The sequence below is a fragment of the Phocoena phocoena genome, chromosome 20 (genome assembly GCF_963924675.1).
Source record: "Phocoena phocoena chromosome 20, mPhoPho1.1, whole genome shotgun sequence".
In the NCBI taxonomy this organism is placed as follows: Eukaryota; Metazoa; Chordata; class Mammalia; order Artiodactyla; family Phocoenidae; genus Phocoena; species Phocoena phocoena.
Window position 1 is genome coordinate 52,939,132 of NC_089238.1, and position 27,446 is coordinate 52,966,577.

The 27,446-nt window shown below is 51.4% G+C and overlaps 1 protein-coding gene across 1 annotated transcript in view; it reads left to right on the forward strand.

The window, feature by feature from the left end:
* The window catches only part of PLCG2 (phospholipase C gamma 2), a 138,772-nt gene that overhangs the window by 79,963 nt on the left and 31,363 nt on the right, over positions 1-27,446 (forward strand). The window contains exons 8-20 of the mRNA XM_065898555.1: positions 1,163-1,235; positions 5,965-6,066; positions 6,892-7,010; positions 8,546-8,631; positions 10,025-10,145; positions 10,712-10,880; positions 14,238-14,342; positions 15,879-15,968; positions 16,601-16,776; positions 17,883-18,083; positions 18,937-19,056; positions 23,159-23,339; positions 24,800-24,871. Coding sequence (XP_065754627.1) covers positions 1,163-1,235; positions 5,965-6,066; positions 6,892-7,010; positions 8,546-8,631; positions 10,025-10,145; positions 10,712-10,880; positions 14,238-14,342; positions 15,879-15,968; positions 16,601-16,776; positions 17,883-18,083; positions 18,937-19,056; positions 23,159-23,339; positions 24,800-24,871 — 1,615 coding nt within the window. The remainder of the gene's footprint in view (positions 1-1,162; positions 1,236-5,964; positions 6,067-6,891; positions 7,011-8,545; positions 8,632-10,024; positions 10,146-10,711; positions 10,881-14,237; positions 14,343-15,878; positions 15,969-16,600; positions 16,777-17,882; positions 18,084-18,936; positions 19,057-23,158; positions 23,340-24,799; positions 24,872-27,446) is intronic.

The window sequence follows — 27,446 nt, forward strand, 5'->3', positions numbered from 1 at the left end:
CAGGACTTGTCAGGACCTCTACTACACTTACTAATTCCCCTAATTATAGAGTGGTCCATGTCTTCCGAGCCTGTCTACCTGGGAGAAATGTTTGCCATGGAGTTAATAGCGCCTAGAATGTGATTTGCGGCCCGCTGACCTGGGCCTGCTTTTTGGAAGCAGCCCTCATTGATGAGGATGCCCTGGCAACTGCTCCCTCAGTTACATTCTAAGCCAGAAACCCCAAGACTCCAAAATGTATATAAAATGAATCCAATTCTTATGCGGTATTTTAATGAAAAGATTAGTATTGTAGGACCATGAGGCTGGTTAGGGAAGAAGGTTGGAAATGCACTCAAAGACAACAGACGTTTGGACCCTGAGTGTTTAGTAAAGAGAAAAAGCTTAAAGCTTGTTTTACCTCCTGTATTTCAAAAGAGACCCTCCACCTTCCACCCTCACTGCATGTGCTCAGGGAAAAGTACAGATTTCCCCGGAATGCCCTGCTCTGCCGGATACACTTTCCATAGCGAACAGCGTTGCCAGTCCAGTGAGGTTCTGGTTTTCTGGTAGCTGTGAGCATCCTCTCCACGAGACCATCAGTCAGCAAGCTGCTGGCCGAGGTGGAATCTCCCTTTATTCAGGGTGAAGGGGTCCGTGTCAAATGGAAAACTCTCCCAGCAGCGGGCCTCTGCTCGCTCCTTGGCTCTCATCTTGCAGGTGCCAGCTGATTCTCCCTGTCCGCGAGAGTTGGGGGCTTCATCTGGCCCACACTCCTGCTTCAGAGCCCTCGATGGCTCAGCCAACTCTGGAGTCATTTCTCCAGCATCGCCTACCCCAAACGCTCTCCACATCCAGCCCTGCCCGGGCGTTTGCTGTCCACGCCTGTCTGTGCCCGCCCGCCCGCCCTCCCCCTTCCTTCTGCCTTGCACCTGGACCACCTGGGAGCAGCTGAGTGTAGAGTCCAGGGCCCAGTTCTCCCAGGTTCTGGTGTCAGGGCCCCTCTGAATCCTCCTGGGTCAGGCATGTCGTCTGGGTCACCTTCGTCTTCCTGTTGGCCAGCCTGCACCAGGCCCTGCGGGGGGCACTCGGCAGGGTGTCTGGGTGGCCGTCCTGCTGGCTGGGATCGCCTCCTGACTGTTGGCTGCCCCTCTCTCAACACCCTCCCTTTCCCCGAGGACAGCAACACCGACCGGCCGGATGCCTCCGCTGTTCACCTGCACGACTTCCAGCGGTTTCTCTTACATGAACAGCAGGTGAGAGGACAGCAGGGCAGGGGCTTCTGGGGTGGGGCTGCCCCAGAGGTTGCTCACCTTATCACCATCTGCCGTCATGAAACAGGTGTCGTCTCCCTGCTCAGTGCCGCCTCGGGGGCTTAGACTCTGGCATCAGATTGGCCTCTCATCAGCCCCTTTCCCAGGCCCCAGCTGGAGGAAGGGAAGGAGGACACCGCAGGGCGGGCGGACGGTGTGCTCACCTGCCGGCTCCTGCTCCTCTCAGCTCACCTCTGGTGTCGCTTCCCCAGGAAGCCTTCCCCGACTCGTGGAGGGTGTGACTCAGGTGGATGAGCCTGTGGGTCCTCTGGGGGATAAGGTGGCACAGCTGTCCTTAAACAAATGACATGTGGGCGTCTCCCGGAATGTTTGCGTGTGGGCTCCGCGCTGGTGGCTGAGTCGGAGTTTGTGTTGGGCAGTGGTTTTGTAGGGGACGGTTCTGCCCCAGGGCAATGGCTGCAGACTCAACTCAGAGCTGCCACTGGCATCTTGTGGGTAGAGGCCAGGGTTGCTGCTCAATAACCAGAGGTGCACAGGTCAGCCCCCTGCCCCGCAACAAGGAATTACCCAACCCCACATGTCAGTAGTGCCTCGGCTGAGAAACTGGGTTAGAGTGAGAGAAACCTGACATCCGCTCACTAGCTGTGTGACCTTGGGCAGGTGGTTTGACCTTTCTGTGCCCCACTTTCCTCCTCTTTAAGTGGGGATGAGAACCCTACCTCTCAGAATTGTGGGGATTAGACAAGATGGCCTTGATCTTTGTGTGTGTGTATGAGTACGTATATATTGTGTAGTCACACATCTATTTCAAATTTTTATTTATATCACTGGAGTTTCATTTACTTTTATTCTCTTTAGTTTTTTTTTAATAGACTCTTTTTCATAATAACCATATATAGTCTTTTTCATAGTAATATTCAGTTCATTTACTTTAAAAAAATACTGTGTATTATAGAACATCTCAAACATACACAAAAGTAGACAGGCTGGCATCATAAGCCACCCTGTACCCATCACTCTGATTACAAAGTAAGGAACATTTTGCCGCTTTAATTTCATCCATCCTCCGTCTCCATACCCACGTGTCTCCCTTCCCTTCCTTTCTTTTTTTTTTTTTTTTTTTTTTTTTTTTTGCGGTACGCGGGCCTCTCACTGCTGTGGCCTCCCCCGCTGCGGAGCACAGGCCCCGGATGCGCAGGCTCAGCGGCCATGGCTCACGGGCCCAGCCGCTCCGCAGCATGTGGGATCCTCCCGGACCGGGGCACGAACCCGCGTCCCCTGCATCGGCAGGCGGACTCTCAACCACTGCGCCACCAGGGAAGCCCCCTTCCCTTCCTTTCTGCTTCATTTATTTGCCGGCAAATTCTAAAGTAGACCCCGGACTGTGTATCGTTCCATTTGAAAATACTTCAACATGTCTCTCTTATGAAATGGACTTTTTTTTTTTTTTTTTTTAAGAAAACACGGCCATAATACCCCTGCTACACCTTTCACAATGAACACGAATTTCCTAGCGTCAGGCAGTTCAGATGTCATTGATTGTAGGGAACATAAACAGACGCACGCTTGCGCGAGGGGCAGAGCTGGTAGCTGCCGTGGTGCGTGATGAACGCTGACCAAGGGCTCTGGGGTGTCGCGCTTTGCCCACGTGGGGTGAATGGCAGCGACCAAGAGAAGGCTTCCTTGCCCCGCCTGAGACTACGACCCAGGGCAGGTGAACCGAGGGGGGATCCGTGAATTCTTCTGAGCACAATTACACGCACGGTGCGGTGCTGCCGGGAGAGTGAAGCAGAGACAGAGGCCCGGGCTGTTTGCTTTTCCGCCGTGCACTTCCTTGCGCCGAATTACTCAGTTTTGTACAGAGCCGTTGAAGTTAAACGGTTAAACTCCTAGAGACAAGTAGTCTTATATCCTGGAATCCACCACCTCGTGCTCAGTAATTTTATTCCAGGGGAGGGTCACAGGCTTTCCCTACACCGGCCCCGTGGCTGGGCTGCCCTCAGAGATCAGGGCTGTGGGCCAGGAGCGAGGTACAGGGCGTTAGGATCCCGCATCTGGGAGTTAGGATGCAGGCAGCCCATGAGCATGTGTGTGGGTGCGCGTGATGGGAACAAGATGTGCTGCCAGGGATGGGGCCCCTGAGCCGTCCGTTTCGTGGACCCTGAATGTCCCAGCTCCCAGCGCTCTGTGGGATGTGGGCATGGAGCAGAGTCAGTGACCTAGGACGTTTGTCGGGGGTGGTGGATGCTCATATGTGGAATAACTGCTGTAGCACTTGGTGTGCGAACTCGTACAGGTTTTTAGAAGACACATTGGCAGTACACAATGAAAATGAAAACTTTGAAAAAAGGCTTATGTACTTTGATTAAATAATTGCTCTCCTAGGAACTTATCCTAAAGAAATAATGGCAGCATTTTTAATAGAAGTGAGAACTTGGAACTGATCTGAGTTTCCACTCGAGGGCTGGTTAAATGTGCCGCAGTCCAGCCCTGGGAGGCATGGGTGACGCTGACTGACCCGGAACTGATGTGCCTGCATTGGTCTTGGGCTCATCATTAGGTCAACTTAATTAATGACTGAAGCCTCAGCTTTCTTATTTATATAACTGGAGAAGAATATAATATGTCCTGCCTGGGCTTATGTGAGTTCAAAATGAGCCACCACGTGACAGAACCCGGTGAGCTGCCCCTGCCCAGTGCCGACCACCTCACTTCTCATCACTACTCTGATCATCTTCATTATTATAGTGATAGTTGCCCAACTCAATACCCCACACCAAGTAGATACATTTTTCTACCCACCCCCCCGACTATTCATATTTTAAACTCCTTTAGGCAGAAGATTTCTTATTTACAGCCAGTGCAGTTCCAGGTTATAGCAGCTAAGTTCCCATTTTTTTGTTTTTGTTTAATTAACTAAGTAATTAATTTATTTGGCTGCGTTGGGTCTTCGTTACTGCACGTGGGCTTTTCTCTCTAGTTGTGGTACACAGTGCATGGGCTGGCTTCTCTTGTTGCGGAGCATGGGCTCTAGGTGCGCGAGCTTCAGTAGCTGTAGCATGCGGGTTCGGTAGTTGCAGCTTGCGGGCCCTAGAGTGTGCAGGCTTCAGTAGTTGGGCTCAGTAGTTGTGGCATGCAGGCTCAGTAGTTGTGGCTCATGGGCTCTAGAGCACAGGCTCAGTAGTTGTGGCGCACAGGCTTAGTTGCTCTGCGGCGTGTGGCATCTTCCTGGACCAGGGATCGAACCCATGTCCACTGCATTGGCAGGCGGATTCTTAACCACTGCGCCACCAGGGAAGTCCACTACCCGTGTTTTTTTATGCGAAAGCTTTTTAGGAGAAGGAAGCAGGAAGCTTTTGGCCTTTTGGGGGCGTCTAGGGCTGGCAAGGCATTTGCATTAAGTATCCTACAATTTGAGTTTCATGTTCTGCTATTCAAGGATTGCATCACTGCTGTATTCAAATGAACTGGATGCTCCCCCAGCTCCCAGCTTTTGGGTGTCCTTTATCCAAGTAGATTTGCAAGGATGAACAGCAAGGCTTATTGTTGATTTGCACCCACCTCATTTGCGTCTGCCCTTACGCTTTTCCTTGTTTCAAATGTCCTGATCTGACCCTTCCCGTCCAACTGCACACGTCGGGTAGCACATCTGCTTTTATGATTCTTAAAGATGGAGATTTTAGAATACTTGGAACCCAGAAACATGAGTCAAAGTGGAATCTGTGGCTCAGGTGTCGTCAGGTGTCATCCTCTTGTCTATGAATATTTGGGGTTATAGGGTTTGGGGAGGAAAACAATAAAGTTACTTTATGTTACATATTCTTTTTCGAAAGGGCTTTCGAAGTTCTGAGACCGTGCAGAAGCTGGTTTTGAACGGGTCATGTACGTTTCAGACGTTACTGTTGTCTGAGCAGCACACTGCTTCACTGATCTGGACTGATTCCATGTCCGTTTTCCGAAGTTCAGTTATTTGGAAGCCCAGCTCTCCTACTTACCAGCTGTGTGAAGTTGGGACCATCATGTGATGTCCTGAGCTTCTGTTTCCTTGTCTGTAAAATGACGATGACAGTGTGTGACCTGCAGAGTTTTCCGGACTAAACGAGATGTCATGGGAGGATGACGATTGCTCACACAGTGCCGTGATTTGAGCACCTTCCGTGTACCAGGTGCTGTGTTAAGTACAGACCCTTATTTCATCCAGCCCGTCACAGCCGCTGTGCGTAGGTACCATTATTCCCATGTGCTGGATGAGGAGGCACAGAAAAGGTGTGTAACTTGCTCAGCATCAGCCAGGCGAGTAACCCCAGGGATCTGATGTAACTGTGCTCCCCGCCTCCTTGTGATAACGCGTATAAAGAACTAGCCTAGAGCAGGAGTCGGCAGACTACACCCAGGGGCCAAATCTGGCCCACTGCCTGTTTTTATAAATAAAGTTTTATTTACAAACGCAGCCACAGCTGTTCGTGTGCCTGTTGTCTGTGGCTCCTTTTGCACGACAGTAGCAGAAGTGAATGGTTGGGGCCCAGAGTCTAAGGTGTTTACTCTCTGGTCCTTTAGGGAGAATGCTGGCCATGTACAGGGTAAGGCCTCGATTGCCTGTGCGTGCAGAATACGTCCATGTTTCGGTCTTCGACTGAAACCGGATCCTGAGAGGCAAAGCATTTTGCAGTTCCTCTTTCTGATGATTTCTTGTTCTCTTTGTCATTCTAAGGAGCTTTGGGCCCAGGATCTGAACAAAGTCCGTGAGCGGATGACAAAGTTCATTGATGACACGATGAGAGAAACTGCCGAGCCCTTCCTGTTTGTGGATGAGGTAAGTGGGCCCCTCGTCCTGTTGGCATGGCTTTGTGATTCAGGTGTCTGTCCTCCGAGGTGTATTTTCTGGGTCTCTTCCCTCGGAGGGCTTTGCTGTTAGATGCCCCGAGGCTGGCTCTCTTAGTCCAGAACTCTTTTTTTTTTCCTTCCAGGCCCTGAACCGTCACAGCCTTTGGTTTTTCTCCTCCTCTATTTGATCCTGTAGCCTGGGCGGGATCTTTGCTTTTGTCACTAGAGGGCGTGTGCTGCCAGGGAGTCTCTAACCATTACAAGCAGAGCAAGGAAATTCCAAGGTTTCTGGGGCTCTTGCACATGTGGAAATGGGTGCTTTTGGCCCTGTGTGAGGGGGAACTGGGGAGCTCCAGTCCCGTGTACCGTGGTTCCCAGGAAACAGAGTGTTACCCACTGTCACTCAATCTTCTGATTTTTCTTTTTTTTTTTAAAGGGTCAGGAACTGGGATATGAAATTTCCTGCCTTTTAGATGTTATGATACTGGCATGTTCTGTCTCTCATGTAGGTTCACAAATGTTCGTAATGTTATTATTCCTTAGAACTTATATATGGGCAGCATATACTCTTGTAGCCTCACATGTTTGAGGATACACACTAAAAAGGTAAATACTGTATAGGTCAATGAAACGTGTATTGGTACAGCCTATTGCAGTCTGAGTTTTCTGCACTGAAAACTTGGGTAACTGAGGTCTGGAGACCATCTGTTGAATATTCATGTACCATCTCCCCGTGTTGACACAGACCCAAAAGAACCCGGCACCACCTGTCCTCAGTGTGATGGTCCCCTCTTTGTGTTTGTGACTCTCCTAGTTCCTCACGTACCTGTTTTCCCGGGAGAACAGCATTTGGGATGAGAAGTATGACGTGGTGGATGTGCAGGACATGAACAACCCCTTGTCTCATTACTGGATCTCCTCATCACATAACACGTGAGTTTCACTGCAAGCCTGCAGCGGGTCAGGCAGGTGAAGGGCAATACGGCGGGCGCTCAAGGGCACTGCTCTGGCAAAGCACGTGGGCAGTGGGCAGTGGGCAGGCCCTCGCTGCTCAGATTGGAATATATGAAAGCTTCTGGAGGGTGGGGGGATGCATCTCTGTTTCCCAGTTGGTTTTGCAATAATAAACCTTTTTCTGTGGCCCTAAGAAGCAAGTCAACAGAGCTGGTTGGCACTGTTTGGGCATCTCATTCTTAGTAGTCAAAAGGAAAGCAATTGAATTAGTCACTGAACTGATACTTACTGAGAGTTTGCCCTGTGCCAGGCCCTGTGCTTGCTGGGTGCTGGGGATACAGCAGTGAAAAGGGCAGGAGCAACCCCGTCCTCATGAGCTTGGAGGGGAAAAGGCCTCCTTTGAGTCTTCACGATGAGCCGGAGTTGGTGAGAGAAGAACAGGTGGTGAGGCGATGAGGAGGGTTCAGACAGAGGAACGGCATGTGTGAGGGTCCAGGGACAGGAGGAACTGGGGGGGGGGGGGTTCTAGTAGGACTAGAGTGTAGAACCTGGCAGGGTGAGTGGCAGAAGAGGAGGACAGGAGGGTCAGCTTGAGTGGAATCGTTGAGGTCAGAGCGAGGGCAGTGGCAGTGGGAGCCGCTGATAGCTTTTAGGCCAGAGAACAACACACTCAAATGCATATCTTTGGAAGGTTGCAAAAAAGAGCAGATGGGAAGGGAGAAATGGGTGTTACACTCAAATTCTGTTACTCAGTCTGCTTTGTCAGGTGAGGGGGTGGAGGCCTTGGGTCCTGGGCATCCAGAGAGCTGTCGACTGGTACTTTACCAAGTGTCAGTCCAGGCAGGAGTTGGAGAGAAGGCCTTTAAGTTCACCTCCAGGCATTTTGGAAGGTACCTTCCTTTTCCGGGGCAAATTGACTTCATGGTTCTCTCTTCCCCACCATGTCTGTTGGTTTGAGTTTGTGTCTTAGAACGGTCAGTCCTGCCAAACCTAGAAAACAGCTGAGCACCACAGACTCTTAAAGGGGGAATGTGGTCAGGAGAGTGAGAAAAAGAGATATTTTCACGTCAGTTTTGGTGGACATAGTTCATAGGGTGGTAAGTTCCATCTGTTCTGTGCTTGGCCTGGGGCCCTGGTATCAGAATGATGGCCCATCTCTGCCCTGTTGAGACTGAGGGCCTAGTGGGCAGCGGTGGGGCAGGAGGGTTGTTAATTTATCATCATACGTCGGTCTCCTGCCTGACACCCTTGGACCAAATTCTCCTCAAAAGAACACACGTTCTCGAGCCCACACTTGGATTGCCAGGATGGTTATCCTTCATAGCCCACGATCACGGCCTGAGTCTGATGACTGGCTTGGCCACACGACTGCATGTGTCTGGCCTGGATCCTAAATGGGGGTCCTTGTAGACAGGGAGAACTCAGGCCTTTGGGAGCTCGGGCTGAGAAGTTCCCCGGGGATGCCCTGAGCTGCAGGCCTGCTCCCACACAGCTGCCCACCTCCTCTCGTCCAGGTACCTCACGGGTGACCAGCTTCGGAGCGAGTCGTCCCCGGAGGCCTATATCCGCTGTCTGCGGATGGGCTGCCGCTGCATCGAGCGTGAGTACCCCTTTCGCACTGGTGGCCACGCGGTCGGCGGGCTGAGACTGGCCGTGTTGTTGCTGGATGCTTTCTTTGTTTGGAGGCCCGAGTAATGGGGATGCACGGGACAGATGGAGGGAGAACCCAGGTGCCCGTAGCATCTGGGGTGAGCCAGGCGGCCACCAGCTGGGGACCTTTCCCCAGAAGAGAAGGTCGCCACGACGAGGAGTGGTGTTGAGCCGGGCCAGGCTGGAGCCACAGCACCTTGGGCTCCAGAAAGTGTCCGGATACAGTGGACGGGCTGGGAGGCCAGTAGCCAGGACGGCCTTACTGTCTTCCTATCCCTCGGCTTCTTTCTGGGCTGCTGTGTTCGAGGCAGCAGACACCCTGCGTGCTTTAGCAACGGCCCTGCCATGGCCGCCACCCAGACTCTTTTTTTTTTTTTTCCTGCGGTACGCGGGCCTCTCACTGCTGTGGCCTCTCCCACCGTGGAGCACAGGCTCCGGACGCGCAGGCTCAGCGGCCATGGCTCACGGGCCCAGCCACTCCACGGCATGCGGGATCCTCCCGGACCGGGTCACGAACCCGCGTCCCCTGCATCGGCAGGCGGACTCGCAACCACTGTGCCACCAGAGAAGCCCCACCCTGACTCTTTTGTCCCCGGTTGCTCACAGCCACCCCGGCAGAGGTGATTCCAGGCCCCGGACGTGGCCGGGGGCCGGTGCTTCCTCCTGTCTCCCCACCCTTTGCCCCCGGCCCGACTCAGCGCCAGAGGCTCATGGCTGTACTGGGCTGAGAAGAGGCACAAACCACTGATGTAGGCTCCAGTTTTATCAAAAGCATCCATCACGGTATCAGACCTTAATGGCAGTTATTCCTACAGAGTGTTGCTTAATTTATGCCTTTGTCCCCCCTTAGGAAAAAGCAAATGTGAAAAAATCAAGTCTGAAACTGTCAGCTCCTATTCCTACTTTGGGGGGTCAAAAATATAGGAGATGCTCACCTTCTGCATAACCTAGTTCGGTCTGAATATTTTACCGTGAATCTTGAAAAATAAATTTCCCATTGCTCTGTATTCTTTCTGCTGGCAGAAGAAGCAAGCCAAGGTTTAGACAAGTCAAATCAGAAGCTAGAACACATGATAAATCTCTTGTTAAAGAAGAAACGTTTCGTTTCTTTTGGACAGCGGGACCTTTAATTAGACGCCCAAAATCTTCCTGTAAGCGCGTAGGTAACACGCGTCCTCATGTTGGTGGCCCCTGAGGGCGATGCCGGGTGTGGCCCCGGGGTCCTGGTGACTGAGCCAGTGCGGGGGGCCGGGGCTGGTGGCGCGGTTGTCACCCGGGCAGCGTAGCCGCCCTCAGTGGACTAGGGAGGCGCGGGTACTGAGACCGCACGTCTCTGCCCTCAGTGGACTGCTGGGACGGGCCCGACGGGAAGCCCATCATCTACCACGGCTGGACGCGGACCACCAAGATCAAGTTTGATGACGTCGTGCAGGCCATCAAGGACCATGCCTTTGTCACCTCGAGGTCAGTTGGCTGATTTCCTTCCTGGTGGTTCACCTTTAAGGGGAAGGCGGCTAGGGTTGGGTGGACGGACACACACACAAACATACCCCCCCCTGCAGACACAGCCCGCATGGACACACACACTCAGAGACATCGTCCCACAGACACGGGCAGCCCCCCCACGGATGGGCGCAGACGCCCCCTTCCCCCCAGCGCACGCGCACATACATTCACACACATCCCACACAGATGCTCACGTACAGAGGCACCGCCCGCACAGGACACCCCCGGAACACAAAGACACACAGACACCCCCTCCGCAGACACACGATCAGACGTATATTCTCCACGTACAGACACACGCGTACACCCCACGTAGCGACACAGATACCCCCCCGCACACACACAGCCCAGCCCGGGCTCCATCCTGGCCAAAGTCACTGCTGAGAAGCCCCAGCTGAGTGCTGGCGTGCCCCTAGGCCGAGAGCACAGGGCACGCCCTGGTCCCGGAGGCCGGGCTGGGCAGCCCTGCGTGGGCGCGGCCCATCCCGCTTGCCGAGCGCCCCTCCCTCCCTCCCCGCCCGCAGCTTCCCCGTGATCCTGTCCATCGAGGAGCACTGCTGCGTGCAGCAGCAGCGCCACATGGCCAGGGTGTTCAAGGAGGCGTTCGGCGACCTGCTGCTGACCAAGCCCACGGAGGCCAGTGCCGACCAGCTGCCGTCGCCCAGCCAGCTGCGGGAGAAGATCATCATCAAGGTAGCGGCCCGGGGCTGCCGCTCACGTGGGGAGAGCCGGCGGCTCGGGGCACGGGCTCCCCGTTCTCCTCGCTGACCTCGCGCCTGACCCGGGCCAGGTCGCTTCACCTCCCGCCGCCTCGGCGTCCTCGCGGTCTGGGGGTTCACCACAGAACCCGCGTCGTTCATGTGCCGCGAGCGTAACGCGGAAGGCCGTGTGCGGAGCGCTTGGAACTGCCCTGTCCCACAGCAGGTGCCCCAGAAGTGTTCACTCACTCCCGTGCATTTGTTTTGGCCGGTCTTCACCACATCCCGCTCTGCGTCAGGCCCTCATGAGGAGCTGGGGCTGTTCCAGCAACCCAGGCTCTGTTCTCACGTCGGGGGTGGGCTGGAAGTGAACAGTTGCCCCAGAGGGTTGCGTGTACTAGGGGCGACAGGTGGCTGTGGGGAGGGGTGAGTGACGGCTGTACCACAGTTGCCAGGAGGGGTGACATTTGGGCATGTATATTACTAGGGTCAAGAGACCAGACAGACCGTGGCTTCAGTCATGTAAGTTCAAGACTCGATGTGCGGGAGAGTATTCTAGGAGCTCTGAGCTCTGGTCCGCGAGGCTGTCCGGGGACTCAGGATGTTCTTATCTTGGTCTGCGGTCTCCCAGGGAAGGGGTTTTCAGATGGGGTTCTGCAGACCCCCAGAGAGTCCACAGATAAGACTTGTGAGGTGGTGGCATGTGAACTTTGGGCAAAAATGGTGCCTCTTTATTAACATGTAGGTAAAACTTAACCTTTCCTTCCATTGTGAATATTGGCAACAAGCCGCTTGAGGCGTCGTCACCAGCAGAAATCATGGATAATTTCATAGCACTTCTCCCGTTGTTGCCAATATCTCAAGATAACGTGTGCTCGTCACTACTTTAAAATTATGATGGTTCTTAGATCTGCCTGTAGATATTTTGGAAGATGTTAGTGAAGAAGTACATGTACTAGTATATTGCAAGTGTTTTTTATTTACTTGGTAGCTGTATTTCGATATAATTGGGTTCTCTTTTCATTTTATGCATTATAAACATTATTCTGAGAAAGGCATCCGTAGTCTTCCCCAGACCTCAGAGGGGGTCCATGCCACAGAACTGGCGAAGGCTCTGCCCTAGGGGGCACTGTCCTTGTGTGTGGTCCATGCTGGGTTGCAAGGCACATTGGGCTCCAGCTCGTAGAAACGGGAATGTGAGGGGTCCAGGGCGAGTGATTCCTGGTAAGCAGGTGGGACATCAGTTGGACAGTCCTGGGCTGTTGTGTCCAGTGCGTGAGAACTTAGTCACATGACCGCACCATCTGCAGGGGCTGACTCTAGCTGGGCAGCCATCGGTGGAAGGAGCGGCGTGGATTTCAGTGACAGCTGGCAGGTTCGTAGGAAGGACAGACAGGGATTTACCATGCAGAGAAGGGAGAAGGCCCTTCGGCTTCGGGGATGACATCCGTGAAGGTGGGGTAGTGTGAACGGGTGGTATGTTCCCTAGATTGTCACTGGACCACTAAGATGCATTGGGGACATTTCCTACATGCCAGGAGATCAAACCGCTTGACAGAACCGCTTGACAGAAGACCAACCGCTTGACAGAAACACCAAATTGTGAGGGGGCTTTGGCTGAGGCCCATCCAGAGAGGAGGAGGCTGGTGCCCTCAGGGATCAAAGCACCAGCATATTTGGAGAAATCGGCTAAGATCCTGGGGCAGGTTCCGCTGAGACGCTCAGGGAAGCTTCCAGCGTGAGGAAGGCAGGATGAGAGGCAGAGGGTGCTTGGCCGGGCTGGGGAGGTGTCCAGGGCTCCTCAGGTTTGGCAGTCAGTCTTCAGGGAACCTTGTTGCATCTCTCTGTTCCCAGCTCCCCCGTGGCTTCCCTCCGTTTCTGTTAGAACAGCTCTCTGCGTGTCCCCAGGTATTTTCCAGCGCTTGTTTTAGGGTGTGAAGACTCCTTTTAGAGCTCCCACTGCCCCACCTGTGGTACCTCTTGATTCAGCCCTTTCAATTTCAGGGAAAAGGGGTGGAAGTAGCATTTGTGACGTGATCACTGAGTGCCACACACTGGGCTGGGCACGGTCGTCAGTGGTATTCAGTCTCATGGCAGACCTGCAGGACTGATAATCCCGGGCCCCCAGCCCACCTGACAGGTGAGGACCCTGAGGTCTAGAGGTTGACTCAGCTGAGGTTACACAGTTAGTTCCTGCCAAAGATGGAACAAAATGGAACATTTATGTCGTGCTGCACTATGGACAGGTATCCTACACGCCCACTGCCTTACGGGACGGGGGGCTATGTTACCCCCATTTAAAAAATATATTTATTTATTTATTTGGCTGCGCTGGGTCTTCGTTGCGGCATGTGGGATCCTTAGTTGCGGCATGCGGGATCTTTAGTTGCGGCACGGGAACTCTTAGCTGTGGCGTGTGGGATCTGGCTCCCTGACCAGGGATCGAACCCAGGCCCCCTGCGTTGGGAGTGCGGAGTCTTAGCCACTGGGCCACCAGGGAAGTCCCTGTTACCCCCATTTTACAGGGGAAGTTACTGAGACAGATTGTCATGCAGCCGAGGCCACACAGCGAGGAAGGTGATAGGCCCTGAATTCAAGCCCAGGTCTGACTCCCAATCCTGAGCTCCCTCCACCAGGTCACCACAACTGGGACTTATCAAGGCTAGTCCACATGGGCAGTCAGTGAACTCGCCCAGGTGGACGTTGTCGTAATCATCCTCTTAGGCTTGCAGATGAGACCTGAGAGGTTCAGAGAGGTGCGGCCACCTGCTCAGGGTCACACAGCCGATAAAGCAGCAGCAGTGCTGTTTGCACCCAGGTCTTCTAACTCTACATCCCCAGTGTGCCTTCCACTGCCGTGCACGGCCTGTGCCCATGGGCTGGCTGTGATCTTGCCTTGCCCTCTGTGTGCTGGAGAATGCGGGCGCATCATTGATTCATTGAATATTTATCGAGCGGTATCTGCTAACCTAGTGCAGGAGGTTCAACAGGGAACAAAACAAAGTCCCTGCCCTCATGGGGCTTATAATCTAGCAGGGAAGACAGACAGAAGACAGATAGATACATAGATACACTTAGGCTAAAGAGTGTGAAGATGAACTACCAGGGGCTGGAGAGTGGCAGGGGTGGGAGGGGGAGTGTGGGCTGTTTTTAGGGAAGCTCCTCTGAGGAGGTGATGCCGAGCACAGAGCACAGTGTCGTGAGAGAGAAGCCAGGCAGAGAGAACAGACAGTGCAAAGGCCCTGAGGTGGGACGATCGGTGGATGCTTGGCTGATGTGAATGAATGTTTGCTGGCTCACAGATCCTAACCTGGGTCTTAGGGAGACAGGCTTTGTGTATTTTTCCCCTCAGCATAAGAAGCTGGGGCCCCGAGGCGACGTGGATGTCAACGTGGAGGACAAGAAAGATGAACACAGGCAGCAGGGTGAACTGTACATGTGGGATTCCATCGACCAGGTGCGTCTTCTCGCGCCCCTTCTCAGAGCCCTGAATCTGTTACGGCCTGCTGGAGAGCTCCGGGAGGATTTCAGTCTCACTGCCACTTTGTGCCAAGTGAATTTGTCATTTTAAGGAAGCTGTTTTTCTTTTGCATCATTAGTGTTTTATTTTGAAGTAGTTTTATATTCAATGTAACATACTCTAGATTCTCACACACATACAAGCACAGAGAGTTCTCATACGTGCTTCACCCAGTTTCCCCGAATAGTAACATCCTCTGTAACCAGAGTATATGGATTGAACATTGGGTACACTACCACCAACTAATTTGTGGACCTTATTCCAGTTTGTCCACTCATGTCCTTTTTCTGACCCAGGATGCAATCTCGGATGTGATAATGCAGTTCGTTGTCCTAACCCCTTAGTGTCCTCCAATCTGAGGCAGTTCCACTGGAAACATTATTACTGTTATTTTTGGCCAAGCCACGTGGCTTGCAGGATCTTAGTTCCCCTGACCAGGGATCCAACCCGGGACCCCCTGCAGTGGAAGCGCAGAGTCCTAACCACTGGACCGCCAGGGGAGTCCCAAGGAAACGTTATTTTTTGATGGGAATGAGGCATTTTGAATGTTAATGCCACTTCTCATATCCCATAGCCTAACATGGCAATCCATTTGAGTAGGTATTGATCAATTCATTGATTCACTGATTGAAGTGTATTTGATTCACAGTGGTGTGTTAGTTGCAGGTGTACAGCAAAGTGATTCAGTTATATATATATGTATGTATTTCAGATTCTTTTCCATTATAGGTTATTACAAGATACTGAATATAGTTCCCTGTGCTATACAGTAGGTCCTGTTGCTTATCTATTTTATGTATAGTAGTTTGTATCTGTTAATCCCATGTTCCTAATGTATTCCTCCCCGCAACGTTCCCCTTTGGTAACCCTAAGTTTGTTTTCCATCTGTGAGTCTGCTTCTGTTTTGTGTATAGGTTCATTTGCATTATTTTTTAGATTCTACATATTAAGTGGTATCATGTTATGTTTGTCTTTCTGCATTTGAGTATGTTTCTACACGTCTATTCTTATATTCTAGGAATAAAAATTAAAAATGGTTGAAATTTAAATATAGAATTAAGTCACATTTAAGTGTCGAAGAAAGGGTCTCTAGACAGGCTGGCTGAGAAATCCTGAAAGTCTTAAAACATGGGTGAAATGGAAAAAGACAGTCGTGAGGACACACACCCAGAAAACAATCCCATCATTCCTAAAAGCCTTCAGATTAAAGGAATACAATACTACGTCGTGTCTACCCTTAGACACACTGAATAAAGAAGCCCTGAAAATGCCAGAAGAACCCCAGAATAAACAGATGTTTAAAAGAAATGTCTCACAGGGGATCGAATTCTGTGAAACCACCATAAATGGCTACAAGAGTGGGAAAGGCGAGTCCCCAGTGGATGCTGGGGTGCTGCCAGGCAGGGGCCTTGGGCCTCAGAGTTGACGGAGCGGAGACTTTGGGGAAGCCCTAACGCTGGTTTCACTTTGTAGCGATGGACTCGGCACTACTGCGCCATTGCTGACGCCAAGCTGTCCTTCAGCGACGACATTGAACAGACTACGGAAGGTGAACAGCCCCCGGTAGGTGGACACCTCCTGTAATGCTGCTCTCACCCTGTGGCCGGCAGGCCTGGACATGCTCAGTCCAAGGAGCCGCCTCTTCGGGTACCAAGGCTTGCCTGGCTCTTCTTGGATTGGCTGGCTGGCCCACGTGCTTAGCCAGTGAGGTTCAGGTGTCTTTCCTGCTCTCTGAGAGGCGTGCTTGGCCTGTGCTCCCTGGGGAGGATGGGGACATTTGGATGTTCTGTCCAGCCTTACCCACTAGCCTGGTTCCTGGCTCTCCTGCCCTCTCCCCCGGGGCTGCTGGTCATCCTTGGTACTGTCCCTTGAGTGCAGCCCCCAGGGTATTATGGCTCTCAGGCTTCCTGTACAGTAGAGTTGAGGGCTGTACTGGGGACCCCTTATCCCGGGACTCAGAACTCCAGGAGGCCACCACAAATAGGGAGGTGTCAGGAGTAGGTGGCTGGGGGGTGGGGAGGGCAGTGGAGGCTGGCTTCCCAGACCTCTCAGGGTAAAAGTGAGCTGAGGCCGTTTTTGGTCTGTTATCCAGTCCAGTCTGTTATTCAGGAATCAGCATGCACAGAGGGACTAGTCTGATGATACTGGGGGTCTGGTCCGGGTTTTCAGAAACCCCTCCTCTCTTTGCGGCCCAGGATATAGCCCCCACAGAGCTGCATTTTGGGGAGAAGTGGTTCCACAAGAAGGTGGAGAAGAGGACAAGCGCCGAGAAGCTGCTGCAGGAATACTGCGCCGAGACGGGGGGCAAGGATGGAACCTTCTTGGTGCGGGAGAGCGAGACGTACCCCAATGACTACACCCTGTCCTTCTGGTAATGGCCCTCTTCGCCGGGGCACGCGCCTTCTCCTCGCAGCTGGTGGGGTGGGGTGCCGTGAGGCAAGTGGTGGCAGCTTAGGCCAGACTTGGGTGGGGCTGGGCTGGAAACCTAGACTTTATTTAGTGAGCTGTGTGGGGCAAGACTTGGGTGAGGGCCCCCAAACTTAGTCAACAAGATTAGCGATATTTCAGTGCAGTATTTAAAATTGTAAAGTGGCCTTACGGAACTGTGGGTGAGGCTGTAGTGAGCTTGTTCATTGACTCACTCGCTCAGTCATCTGTGCATGAATTCGTCAAAAGATATTTATTTATTGGGTACTCGCTCTGTGCTAGGCGCAGTGACTTAGCAGTGACAGACAGGGTCCTTGTCCTGATGGAGATTAGAGTTTCAGGAGGGAGATGAACAGTGGAAAAGGAATCAGGCAAAGGATACATCATTCTCGTTGTGACACGTGCAGTGGGAAAAGCGCAAGACGTTATGAAAGTCTGTAAGAGAGGGGTCTAGTGTGATGTTGGGAGAATAATCCAGGAAGACTTCCTGAAAGAAGTGGTGTTTAAATTGAGACCTGAAGGATAAAAGTTCTAATATTAACAACATACAAATAATCGCGACAGCTAACGCCTGTAAGATGCTTACCAGTTACCAGGCAGCGTTGTGAGCACATTCTGTGTGTGATCTCGTTTCATCCTCAGGACATCTCTGTGAGGAGGATACTATCATTGTCCTTGTTGGACCACTAGGGTAATAATAGGGAGACTCAGAGAGGACAGGTCACTTGTTCACGGTCACGTAGCTCCTCAGTGTCAGAGTCAGGATTGGAACCTAGGCTTTCTGGCTCCAGAGGAACAGTTACGTAGGTGAAAGGGGACGGCGGGTAGAGGAAGTAGGTAGAATGGTCTGGAATCCAGCCCCAAGGATCAACTTGTGTGAAAGCGCTGGGCCGGTGCTAAGAGCAGACGGAGGCTTGTGTGGCCGCACGTAGCGTCCACCCCTGGGGGCCCTGGCTGCAGCTCTGGCCCACCCTGTGCTCTCTGCCACACCGGCTGCGGGAAGGGCCAGCCGGCCGGGCCTGGGCTCTGACGTGGTCCCTCTCCCGGCAGGCGGTCGGGCCGCGTCCAGCACTGCCGGATCCGCTCCACCATGGAGGGCGGGACCCTGAAGTATTACCTGACTGACAACCTCATGTTCACCAGCATCTATGCCCTCATCCAGCACTACAGTGAGACGCACCTGCGCTGTGCCGAGTTCGAGCTCCGGCTCACCGACCCAGTTCCCAACCCCAGCCCGCACGAGTCGAAGCCGTACGTGTGCCCTGTGCTCTGGGGGCGCAACTGCCTGGAGGGTGTGCTGGGGCCCAGATTCCCACGGGGCGCCTCACCTGGGCCCACCGGGGTCTCTTGCAGTTCCCCAGGGCGGCCGCTGTCCGGTTACCTATGGCCTGTTTCTCTCTCCTCTCCCTCTTCCTCTCCTCTCCTTTCTTCTCCTTTATCTTCGTGGTCCTGAGGTCTTGAGCGTTGATTTTCAGAGATAATTTTGGCCCGGTGTTACTGTTTTCTGTCCAAGCTCATTCCTTTTGGTCTGAAAGCGAAAAAATAATTGTAAAGTGAGTATCAGTTAGGCCTTGCAAAGGGTTAACTCGTTGTGAAAAGCAAAGAGTAATTTTTAAGCAGAAGGCTGCTCAAATGCACATTTCATAGGAGGCCACGTAGCTATGACACCTTTATTTTTTACTTTTCTTGTCCAAATTTAGATGGATTGCCGTAAAATTTGCTATTTCACATCTTTAAGAACAACCTAAAAACCCTATTCCCTATCTTTTCTGCCTCTGCTGTTCTGAGACACTGTGGTGACTGTGCCACCCTCTGATGCTTGGGTCGGGGGTGGGGGGGTCGGGGTGGGTAAAGATGTAAGTTGATTTATTCGCTTATGCTCCAAGCAGACCCACTACATGAACGCTTCACCCAAACTGTGTCTGGGTGATCTTTCTAAAAACTTCTGTCTTCAGAGGTGATTTCGGATACGGAGGCCCACTGTGTAATTTCCATGGTGGGTTCCAGGGCCGTGTCTCAGGCATCCCGGGAACCCACTGTTTCCTCCTCTGCTGCCGGTCTCAGCGGCCTCTCCCTCGGCCATTTTCCTGGCCCTGTGCTGCAGGTGGTACTATGACGGGCTGAGCCGTGGAGAAGCGGAGGACATGCTGATGAGGGTTCCCCGGGATGGGGCCTTCCTGATCCGGAAGCGGGAAGGTTCTGACTCCTACGCCATCACCTTCAGGTAGGTGCACGGGCTGGAGCCCACTGTGTGCTCTGCAGAGACGGCTTGGGAAGGGCAGGTGTGGAGAACAAAGGGGGAACTGCAGGTGGAGGCTCAGCTCTGTGTCCTCCGCCCAGGGTGTCTGTCAACCACGACGATGGCGATAGTAAAGAGCGAGAGCAGACTACACTGATGTGTGCTTTCAGTGTGCTGGGCACTGGTCCCAGGAGCATTGTGTTTTATATTAATTCATCTCATCTTCCAACAACTCTGTGGGATCAGCATGACCGTGATCCCTACTTTTCAGAGGAGGAAACGGAGGCACAGGGAGATTAAATAACCTGCTTGAGACATGCAGTCTTGTGAGTGGTGGAGCTGGAATTCGAACCCAGGCAGCCCTGGCAACCCAGATGGGTGATGTTGTAGATCTTGTTTCCTCCCATCCACAGTTGACACCCCACTGCCAGTGGTTGTATGGACCAACCATTTCTAGGACTGCGGTTCCTTACGTTCATTCTACCCCAAGATGCCCAATTCCTCCAATTTCTACCAAAAGCAATGTGAGGGAGGTTCAGACCCAGTTCGTCATACTTTCCCTCCATCTCCCCATTTTCAGGGTTTCCCTGTGTATTCTTGATGATGGTAATAGAATGCTGGCTACCAGATATTGAGTTCCTAACTGATGTTCGGGACACTGGGCTGCCTTCAAGGCCTCACCTGTTTGAGGCCATCACTGTAGCCCATGAGGGGTAGATCCAGTTATTATAAGTAAGGAAATGGAGGCCCAGAGAAGTTAATTGACCTGTCTAAAGCCACACAGCCTCATCCTAGGCTGAGTCAGGGTTTCAGACTCAGGCCTGTCCTCCTCCAGAGCCTGCGTGCTTTACTGTGAGGTCTAAGCAAGAGGCTTGTGGGCCAAATTGGGCCTCTGGGTGTTTTGCTCAGCCTGCACGGTGATGTTAAAAACGGAGGAGTTTTACCTGGAAATTCAGATTGCTTCTCATGAAAAATGGAAGGAGTTGGACGCTCTGGGCCCACGGTTCCCCGTGGTGAAGGTGGTTACCGGCTGCACAGTCGGGGCCCTGGTGTGCCAGCCTGCTCCTGTCCTCCCTTTCCTGTTGCCCTCACCCATCCCCCTTGGCTACTGTTCCAGTCTGCCCCCCATCCCCCCATTAGCCCCGAGCTGCCTTCTTGGGGGTGGTGATGGTCATTATCACTGCTGTTTATTGAGGACCTACTGAGTGCCAGCTCCATCCAGCGTGGCTCTTTTGTGCTTTGTGCCGCCAACAGAGGGGTGTCTTTGCTCTTTTCCCCAAAACTCTTTACGGTGCCTGCTACCCCTGGATGGGAGTTGGATGTGTTTAATTGAATCTGTGCTGTACCAGGCACTGGGCTGGATGTTGGGGGTCGCATTGTGCTATAGTCTGTCGTCAGTCGGGGTGCTTCTGGGTGCAAGGGACAGAAACCAAACTCTGTGGCTGAAAGAAAAAAGGTGGGGATTTAGTGACTACAGGCTGAGATGCCCAAGAGGTGAAACTGGCCTCCAACACACTCGGATACAAGCCTCGTCTGTGACCCTCAGGAGACTAGCTCTGAGCATCTCGGTGTTACACTCCATTGGCTCTGTTCTCACTTTACCTTGAGGTGCCAGGACAGCGTCCACAGAGAGGATGAGTCCTGTGAGGTGCTCCCACTGGCCCCTGCTTGAGCCCGGTAACTTGATTCTGATTGGGCACCTTCAAGCTGGCGATGAGGTTGGGGTCACTGGAAATGCATGGATGAAGCGGCGGGCTCCCAGATTGATACTCAGCTTCTATACATCCACCGTGTTCTGCTTGCACATCTGTCCTCCCCAGGAGATTGGAGGCACCCTCAGAGCTGGAGGTTTTCTTTTTTAGAAATCAATAAATGTTTGATAAGCACCCGCTCTGGGTCAGGTCTAGAAATTCAGGAGTGATAAGAACAGCCCAGCCCTTGCTCTCATGAGGCCAGTGGTCTGGTGGGGATGAGAGGTGTTATCACAGGACTTACAAGTGACTCCCCTTCTTCCTTCCTCCCTCCCCCCATATATTTGTGGGGGTACTTCTTCTGTACCAGGCACCGTTCTAGGCCCTGGGAACATATACTAAACTTCTGTATAGATTTCCACAGGAGGGAAGTGTCTGCTTTCAAATCCATGCAAAGAGACAAGGTTGTTTTCTGGGTGTGAGTGGTGGGAGGCACCCCTCCATGGGATGAGGGGCTTCATCACGAAGCTAAGCCCTCAGGCGTTAGTGTTCACTGGCTCATAGCAACACACTCCGGGAGGCTCATACTCCAGCCCTGTTCTCCCCTTTTGGCTGTTCTGTCTCCCAGGGAAGTTTTGGCTTGGCTGTGTATATTTTCCCAACCATCCATTTCTTTAGTTTCTTCTGGGTGCCAGACACACTGCAAAGGGCTTACCCTGGGTTACCTAACAGACAGCAGTCCTGACACTTACCTTGAGACAGAAGCTGTGCATCCCCAGATCTGTGGATGATGAAACTGAGGCTCAGGGAGGTTACCTGGGGAAGGAGCCAGAACCTGACTGATGCTTTTAACCTCGGTACCCCAGAGCCTCCCTGCCCTGTGGAGCTTTTGTATAAAGTTTTAAAATTAATTTTTCACTACGTAAGTATATTAGCCTTATAAAAAATTAAGATACTGCAGTGAAAGCTAAAGCCCCCTATGGTCTTTGCCATCTCAATCTTTGTTTTGGTAGAAAGCACAGTTTTGTAACTGGTGTCTCCATCAAGACTCAAAAAAAATTTTTTTTACATACATATGTGTGTACCTCTGGAAAATATATAGCGCCATTCTGTTAGTGGTATTTTGTTCCGTTAAAAAAAAATAAAATAGGATCATACTACAGTTTCATTCTGCAACTTGTTTTATTTACTCAGCAGTATTTCTTTTCTTTTTTAAAATAAATATTTAATAAAATATCATCGCACGTTAGCTGCTGAAGAAGTAGTCTCCTAGCATTTTTTTTTTAAAATAGGAGTTTTGGAAGAAATGACTTAACGGGATGTATTTTTTAAAACAGTAAAAAAAAAAAATGTCTGTTAGGTGCAAAATTTTTAAAAGAGAAGTAGTTTGGGGGCTTCCCTGGTGGCGCAGTGGTTGGGAGTCCGCCTGCCGATGCAGGGGACACAGGATCGTGCCCCGGTCCGGGAGGATCCCACATGCCACGGAGCGGCTGGGCCCGTGAGCCATGGCCACTGAGCCTGCGCGTCCGGAGCCTGTGCTCCGCAGCGGGAGAGGCCACAACAGTGAGAGGCCCACGTACCGCAAAAAAAAAAAAAAAAAAAAGATAAGTAGTTTGAGCATAGTAACTATTTCTGTTGCAGTTTTCAAGATGCTCTCGGCTGTAAAGTTAGGGTCAAACTTACTGTCACAGATATTTCTATTCTTGCTGATAAAAGCTAGTAAGACTGAGGATTCTATTCTCTTTTGGATTTTTTTCTGCCTCTTGTTTCAAATAGGTGAGGAAATAAAAGATTTGTTTCCCCTTTTGGAAAAAAAATTCCATTTGTGCACTAGTTGGACCACTGAAGATAAGATTTAAGGATTTGGGCATCAAGTCCCAGAGTTCTCGAGTAGAGATGGGCTGATGTTTTCTATAAAGGATCAAAGGATAAATATTTTAGGCCTTGCAGGCCAGATGGTCTCTGTGCACCTGCTCAGCTCTGCCGTTGCAGAGTGAAAGCAGCCACGGGCAGTACCCAAACAGATGAACGTGGCTGTGCGTCAAATAAACTTTACTTACAAAAACAGGAGAGGGGGGTGGATTTACTCTGTGGGCCATAGTTTTCTGGCCCTGATCTGGACACCGGCGTGTTCTGTAGTCAAGTCCTATAGTTGGGGAGGAAGGGAAGGGCCAGAGGAGCTATAGCTGTTGAGTCACTCTGAAGTGTTTCTTCTGAGGTACCGGTTCTTCTGTATCTGTTTTGCAAAGACCTACATCATTGTATTCTATGGGAGGGCTGTGTGCTCTTCATGTATTTGGTCCCTTAGGTTGGATGACTAGGTTGTTTCTAATTGGTGGGCTTATATGGCCACCATCTGGCTGCCAGGATGTCAGCACCATGTGGTCTCCCCGCAGGGCCAGGGGCAAGGTGAAACACTGTCGCATCAACCGGGACGGCCGGCACTTCGTGCTGGGCACCTCCGCCTACTTCGAGAGCCTCGTGGAGCTGGTCAGCTACTACGAGAAGCACGCACTCTACCGGAAGATGAAACTGCGCTACCCCGTGACCCCCGAGCTCCTGGAGCGCTACAATATGGTAGGTGGTCGACTCGCTCGAGATTGGGTGGAATATCTTGTCTGAGGTTACGATTCATCTGTTTGTTCATTCAGCAAACCTTTCTTGAGCACTTAGGTGTGTCCCACACGGCTCTCCGTCCAACAGCGTGGACAAAGACCCTGCCCTTGGGCTCTTACAGTCTAGTGCAGGGGAGACAGACAACAAATGAAATTTTAAAAAATATACTGAGCATGTATCAGCTGGTGGGTGATAAGTGCTATGGAGAAAAACACACTGAGCAGGTGGACAAGTGGATAGAGTGATGGGGATGGGGCCGCACTTCTCAAGGGTGCTCGGGAAGATCTCGCTGACAAGGAGACATGTGGGCAGACACAGGAGGAGGAGGGCACCCGTAGCTATGAGGAAGAAGAAAGAACAGCCAGTGCAAAGGTCCTGAGGTGAGAGCATGCCTGAAGGCACAGAAAGGAAGCTGCTGTGGCTGGTGAGTGAGCCGGGGCGGGGGCAGAACTAAATAAGGATAGAACTGCGTGGTGTAGGGCCACCGTGAGACACGGGCTTTTATTCTGAGCCGTTGGGAGGGTTCTGAGCAGAGAAGACAGCCGATCTGATTACCATGTCTCAGTTCCTATCAGACAGCGTCATTAACTTATTGAAAAGAGATTTACTGTGCACCAACCATGTGCCAGGAACTGTTCTAGATACTGGGAGTATGGTGGAACACCATCGGCCGCTGGGAAATTTGGGCTCTAGGAAAGGGAGCTGGGTGACACACACGCACCGGGCAGGGTGAGTTACAACGAAGAAGAGAAAACAGGATGGTGTGCTAAGGGATGGGGCACTTCGTTAGACTGGGGCCACAGAGGTGGAAGCAGGCCTCCTGCAGAGGGTGAGAAGGGAGCCCAGGGAGCAGACTGGCCAGGAAGCTGTCAGGAGGCCAGTTCCGGCGATGGGGGAGCAGGCGTGCACGAGAGGGGAATGTGGCTGGTGGGGCTAAAGGCCAGTGAGAGAGGCAGAGGAAGGGCAGGAGGGATCTTCAGTGCGTGCTGGTGGACGTTTACCCACCTCTCTGTGAAACAAAGCCCTGGTTTGTGGCATCTGCCAATTTCTGTGGTGTAAATACTCCCACGGTGGCCAGCGTCAAGCTGGTGACGTTGAGTGGCGGTCAGGAAGAGCGGTGAGCTCGCTCCAGCACACCACTGGATCTCAGGGTGTGTGTTTTTTTCTTACAAAGGAGCACAGTGCCTGGCACAGTGTAGGCCCACATGGGGGCCGCTCTCATTTTGGGGTAAAATTTCCAAGTTTGGGGGAACTTCTTAATAGCTTTTTACTGTCTCCACTCGCAAGGTGAGTAAACTATGAGGTTTCAGCTCTTCTACTAGAGAGCAGGAAACCACACAGATGCCTAGCATCCTTGTTCTAAGTAAGGGCTGTCCCGGAAGCTTGGATGGCTCCATTTATTTTTCTCTATTCTTTTTCAGGAAAGAGATATAAACTCCCTCTATGACGTCAGCAGGATGTATGTGGATCCCAGTGAAATCAGTCCTTCCATGGTACAGTGCCGAACTTCCAATTCACGCTATTCCTTAGTCACTAGATTGACATGGGGCCCACCCCCAAGTTAAAAGAGGGTAAGGGAGCATTATGGAAAACTTGGCCCCCCAAAATGTTTTTTTGAGAAGAAAATGATGATTGACAACACGACATCTAGTTTCAGGGAAGAGGTTAATAGAATTCCATCCAGACGCGACTGTGTTTCGCTAAAATTCTGAAGTTTGATGAACCACCTTTGGGCCACACAGCTTCTAATTAAAAGTCTTTCACATGTTTCTTGCTAAGTGACCGAGCCTGTGGTGTTCATAAATTCATTTGGTTCAGTGACCTCTTTGCAGTGCGAACGGTATCTTACATTCCCACCCCAGCTGCTGTGTAATTTCATGCAGGTGGGCCTGGATTTTTACTGTTAGCCTGCAGCTCCTGGTTTCATCTCAAATTCAGTTTGAGCCTGCGGCGAATTTTCTGTTTGGGGGGCTGTCTGGTACACGATTAGTGTACGGTTCTCACTTAGGAAGGGGCCCTGCTGGTGGGCTCTGTAGAAATCCAGAGAGAAATTTGTTTAAACTTATAATCCTTGGCGAATGCAAATCCCTTTCAGCAAGAAGTGAGTCTTGAAAAGTTGTGGGTGAATGGAACTGGGTGTGAAAGGCATTAGGGGACTTGGCTGAATAGCAAAAACTTTTATTAGAAGTGACAGATGTTTTGGTTATGAGAATGACATGGCCTCATGTCAGCCAGGTGTCAGGGTTTGGTGGAGGCCACGGTAAACTGGGGACACACAGCCCATCTCAAGGGCAGCCGGCCCCCGTTAGGAGTCGATGGCTGCCTTTCCAGAGATCAGGCTGGGTCTTCTGATTTCTCGAGACAAGCCAGTAATCTGGATGTTTGAGGTGAAATCTCCCCATTATAAAATCCTGGCAACTAAACCAAGTTGTAGAGAAAGTCTTCCTACACTCAGTGAGCCAAGTAAGACATGATTGTATGCAGAATTTGATCGCAAGCTGCCAGACCATGGTGAGTGCTTCAAAATAAAATTATTACTGTGACTGAAAAAATGATGTAACAATTAAAGAAAACACTTTGAAAGCAAGAAAAAGAACCAGCCCTGGTCTCACCATCCCAGTGCAGTAGCTGTCTGCGTCTCCAGGTGTTCCGTCCCTTCTCGTCTTTGTCCCCATGGAGGTGTATTTTAGCGTCACCACCACCAGCACCTGCCATTTTTATTCTGCTTTGTACACCTGCTGCTCGGCCACAGGTTGAGTTTCTCCACTGTTAAGCTATTTAATGACCATTTTTGTTTAACCTGGTAAGCCAGGCAATTTAGATGAAGTACATGGACTGGGATTTTAACTTAAAAAGAGAGTGTGTTTTATGCTGTAGAATATTCTGGGTAACTGTGCCCATTTGGCTGTGTCCCCATCAGTGGCCATTTGGGTTGTTTCTAGGCTGTGCTCTTCTCATTAACACTAAACTGAACTTGCTCACCTGTGAGGCTTTGTATCTTTTGCTTTATGTCCTTTAAATGAGCTCTTAGAACTGGAGTGATTAGATCAGTAATAACAGCTAACACACACTGATGACCACATAGCGAGCATTGTTCTAAGCACGTGATGGCTCATTATTCCTCATAACAGCCCCAGGCGTTAGGTACCATTTTTGTGCCCGTTGTACAGATGAGGAAACTGAGGTACACAGAGGTTGAATAATTGCTGAGGAACGTGTGGAGCTGGGATTGGGGTGCTCCCAGGAGTGCACTCTTAGCCAGTTTGCTGTGCTACATGCTTGCTTGGTCATCCAGTGGTGGTTCATGAGGGACCTGACATGAGGACCTCTCCTGCCATCTATCAGGCTGGAGACTTGCTCCTTTGGAAGCCGTTATATGGCACCCCCACCCTCTGCCACTGGCTATACCTTCCTTGTGGCCTTGGAGTCTGGCAGTGACCTATAGGATTTCATGGGGTAAGATGTGGCTCTGGTCCTTAAGTCTGCCCTTGAAGCAGGATGCACAGGTAGAGCCTGCACTGTTTGCAGGTGGGGGAGTCAAGGGCGAAAGCTCTGGTTGGAGGTTCCTATGGCAAAGTTCATAAAACCCACATTGCTTCTTATGGAACATCACGAACTATGGCAGTAACTCATATCAATGGGTTCTTTCTCTGCTCAGTCACTTACCAGTTGGTTGACTTTGGGCAAGGATACTTCTTTGTGTACCTCTACTTCCTCATCTGTAAAACAGGATATACTCCTACTGCTTACCTACCTGTTAGGGTTGTTGTGAGGATTAAGGAGATACTGTAGATAAAAGGCCTAGAACAGGGCTTTGACTAAGAAATGCTAGCTCTTGTCATTTTTATCCTTTCATGCATTATCTCATTTAATAGTCTCAGTGACCCTGTGAAGTATGTAAAGTTTTAATTCCTGTTTCACAGATGGGGAAACTGAGGCTGAGAGCGCCTCAAGATTATATAGCTGGTAAGGAAGGGGCAAACCAAGGATTTTAACCCATGTGTCTGACTCCATAGCCCATGCTCTGAGGAGCAGTTTTATGGATTCCTTATAAAACCCCCATCCCCA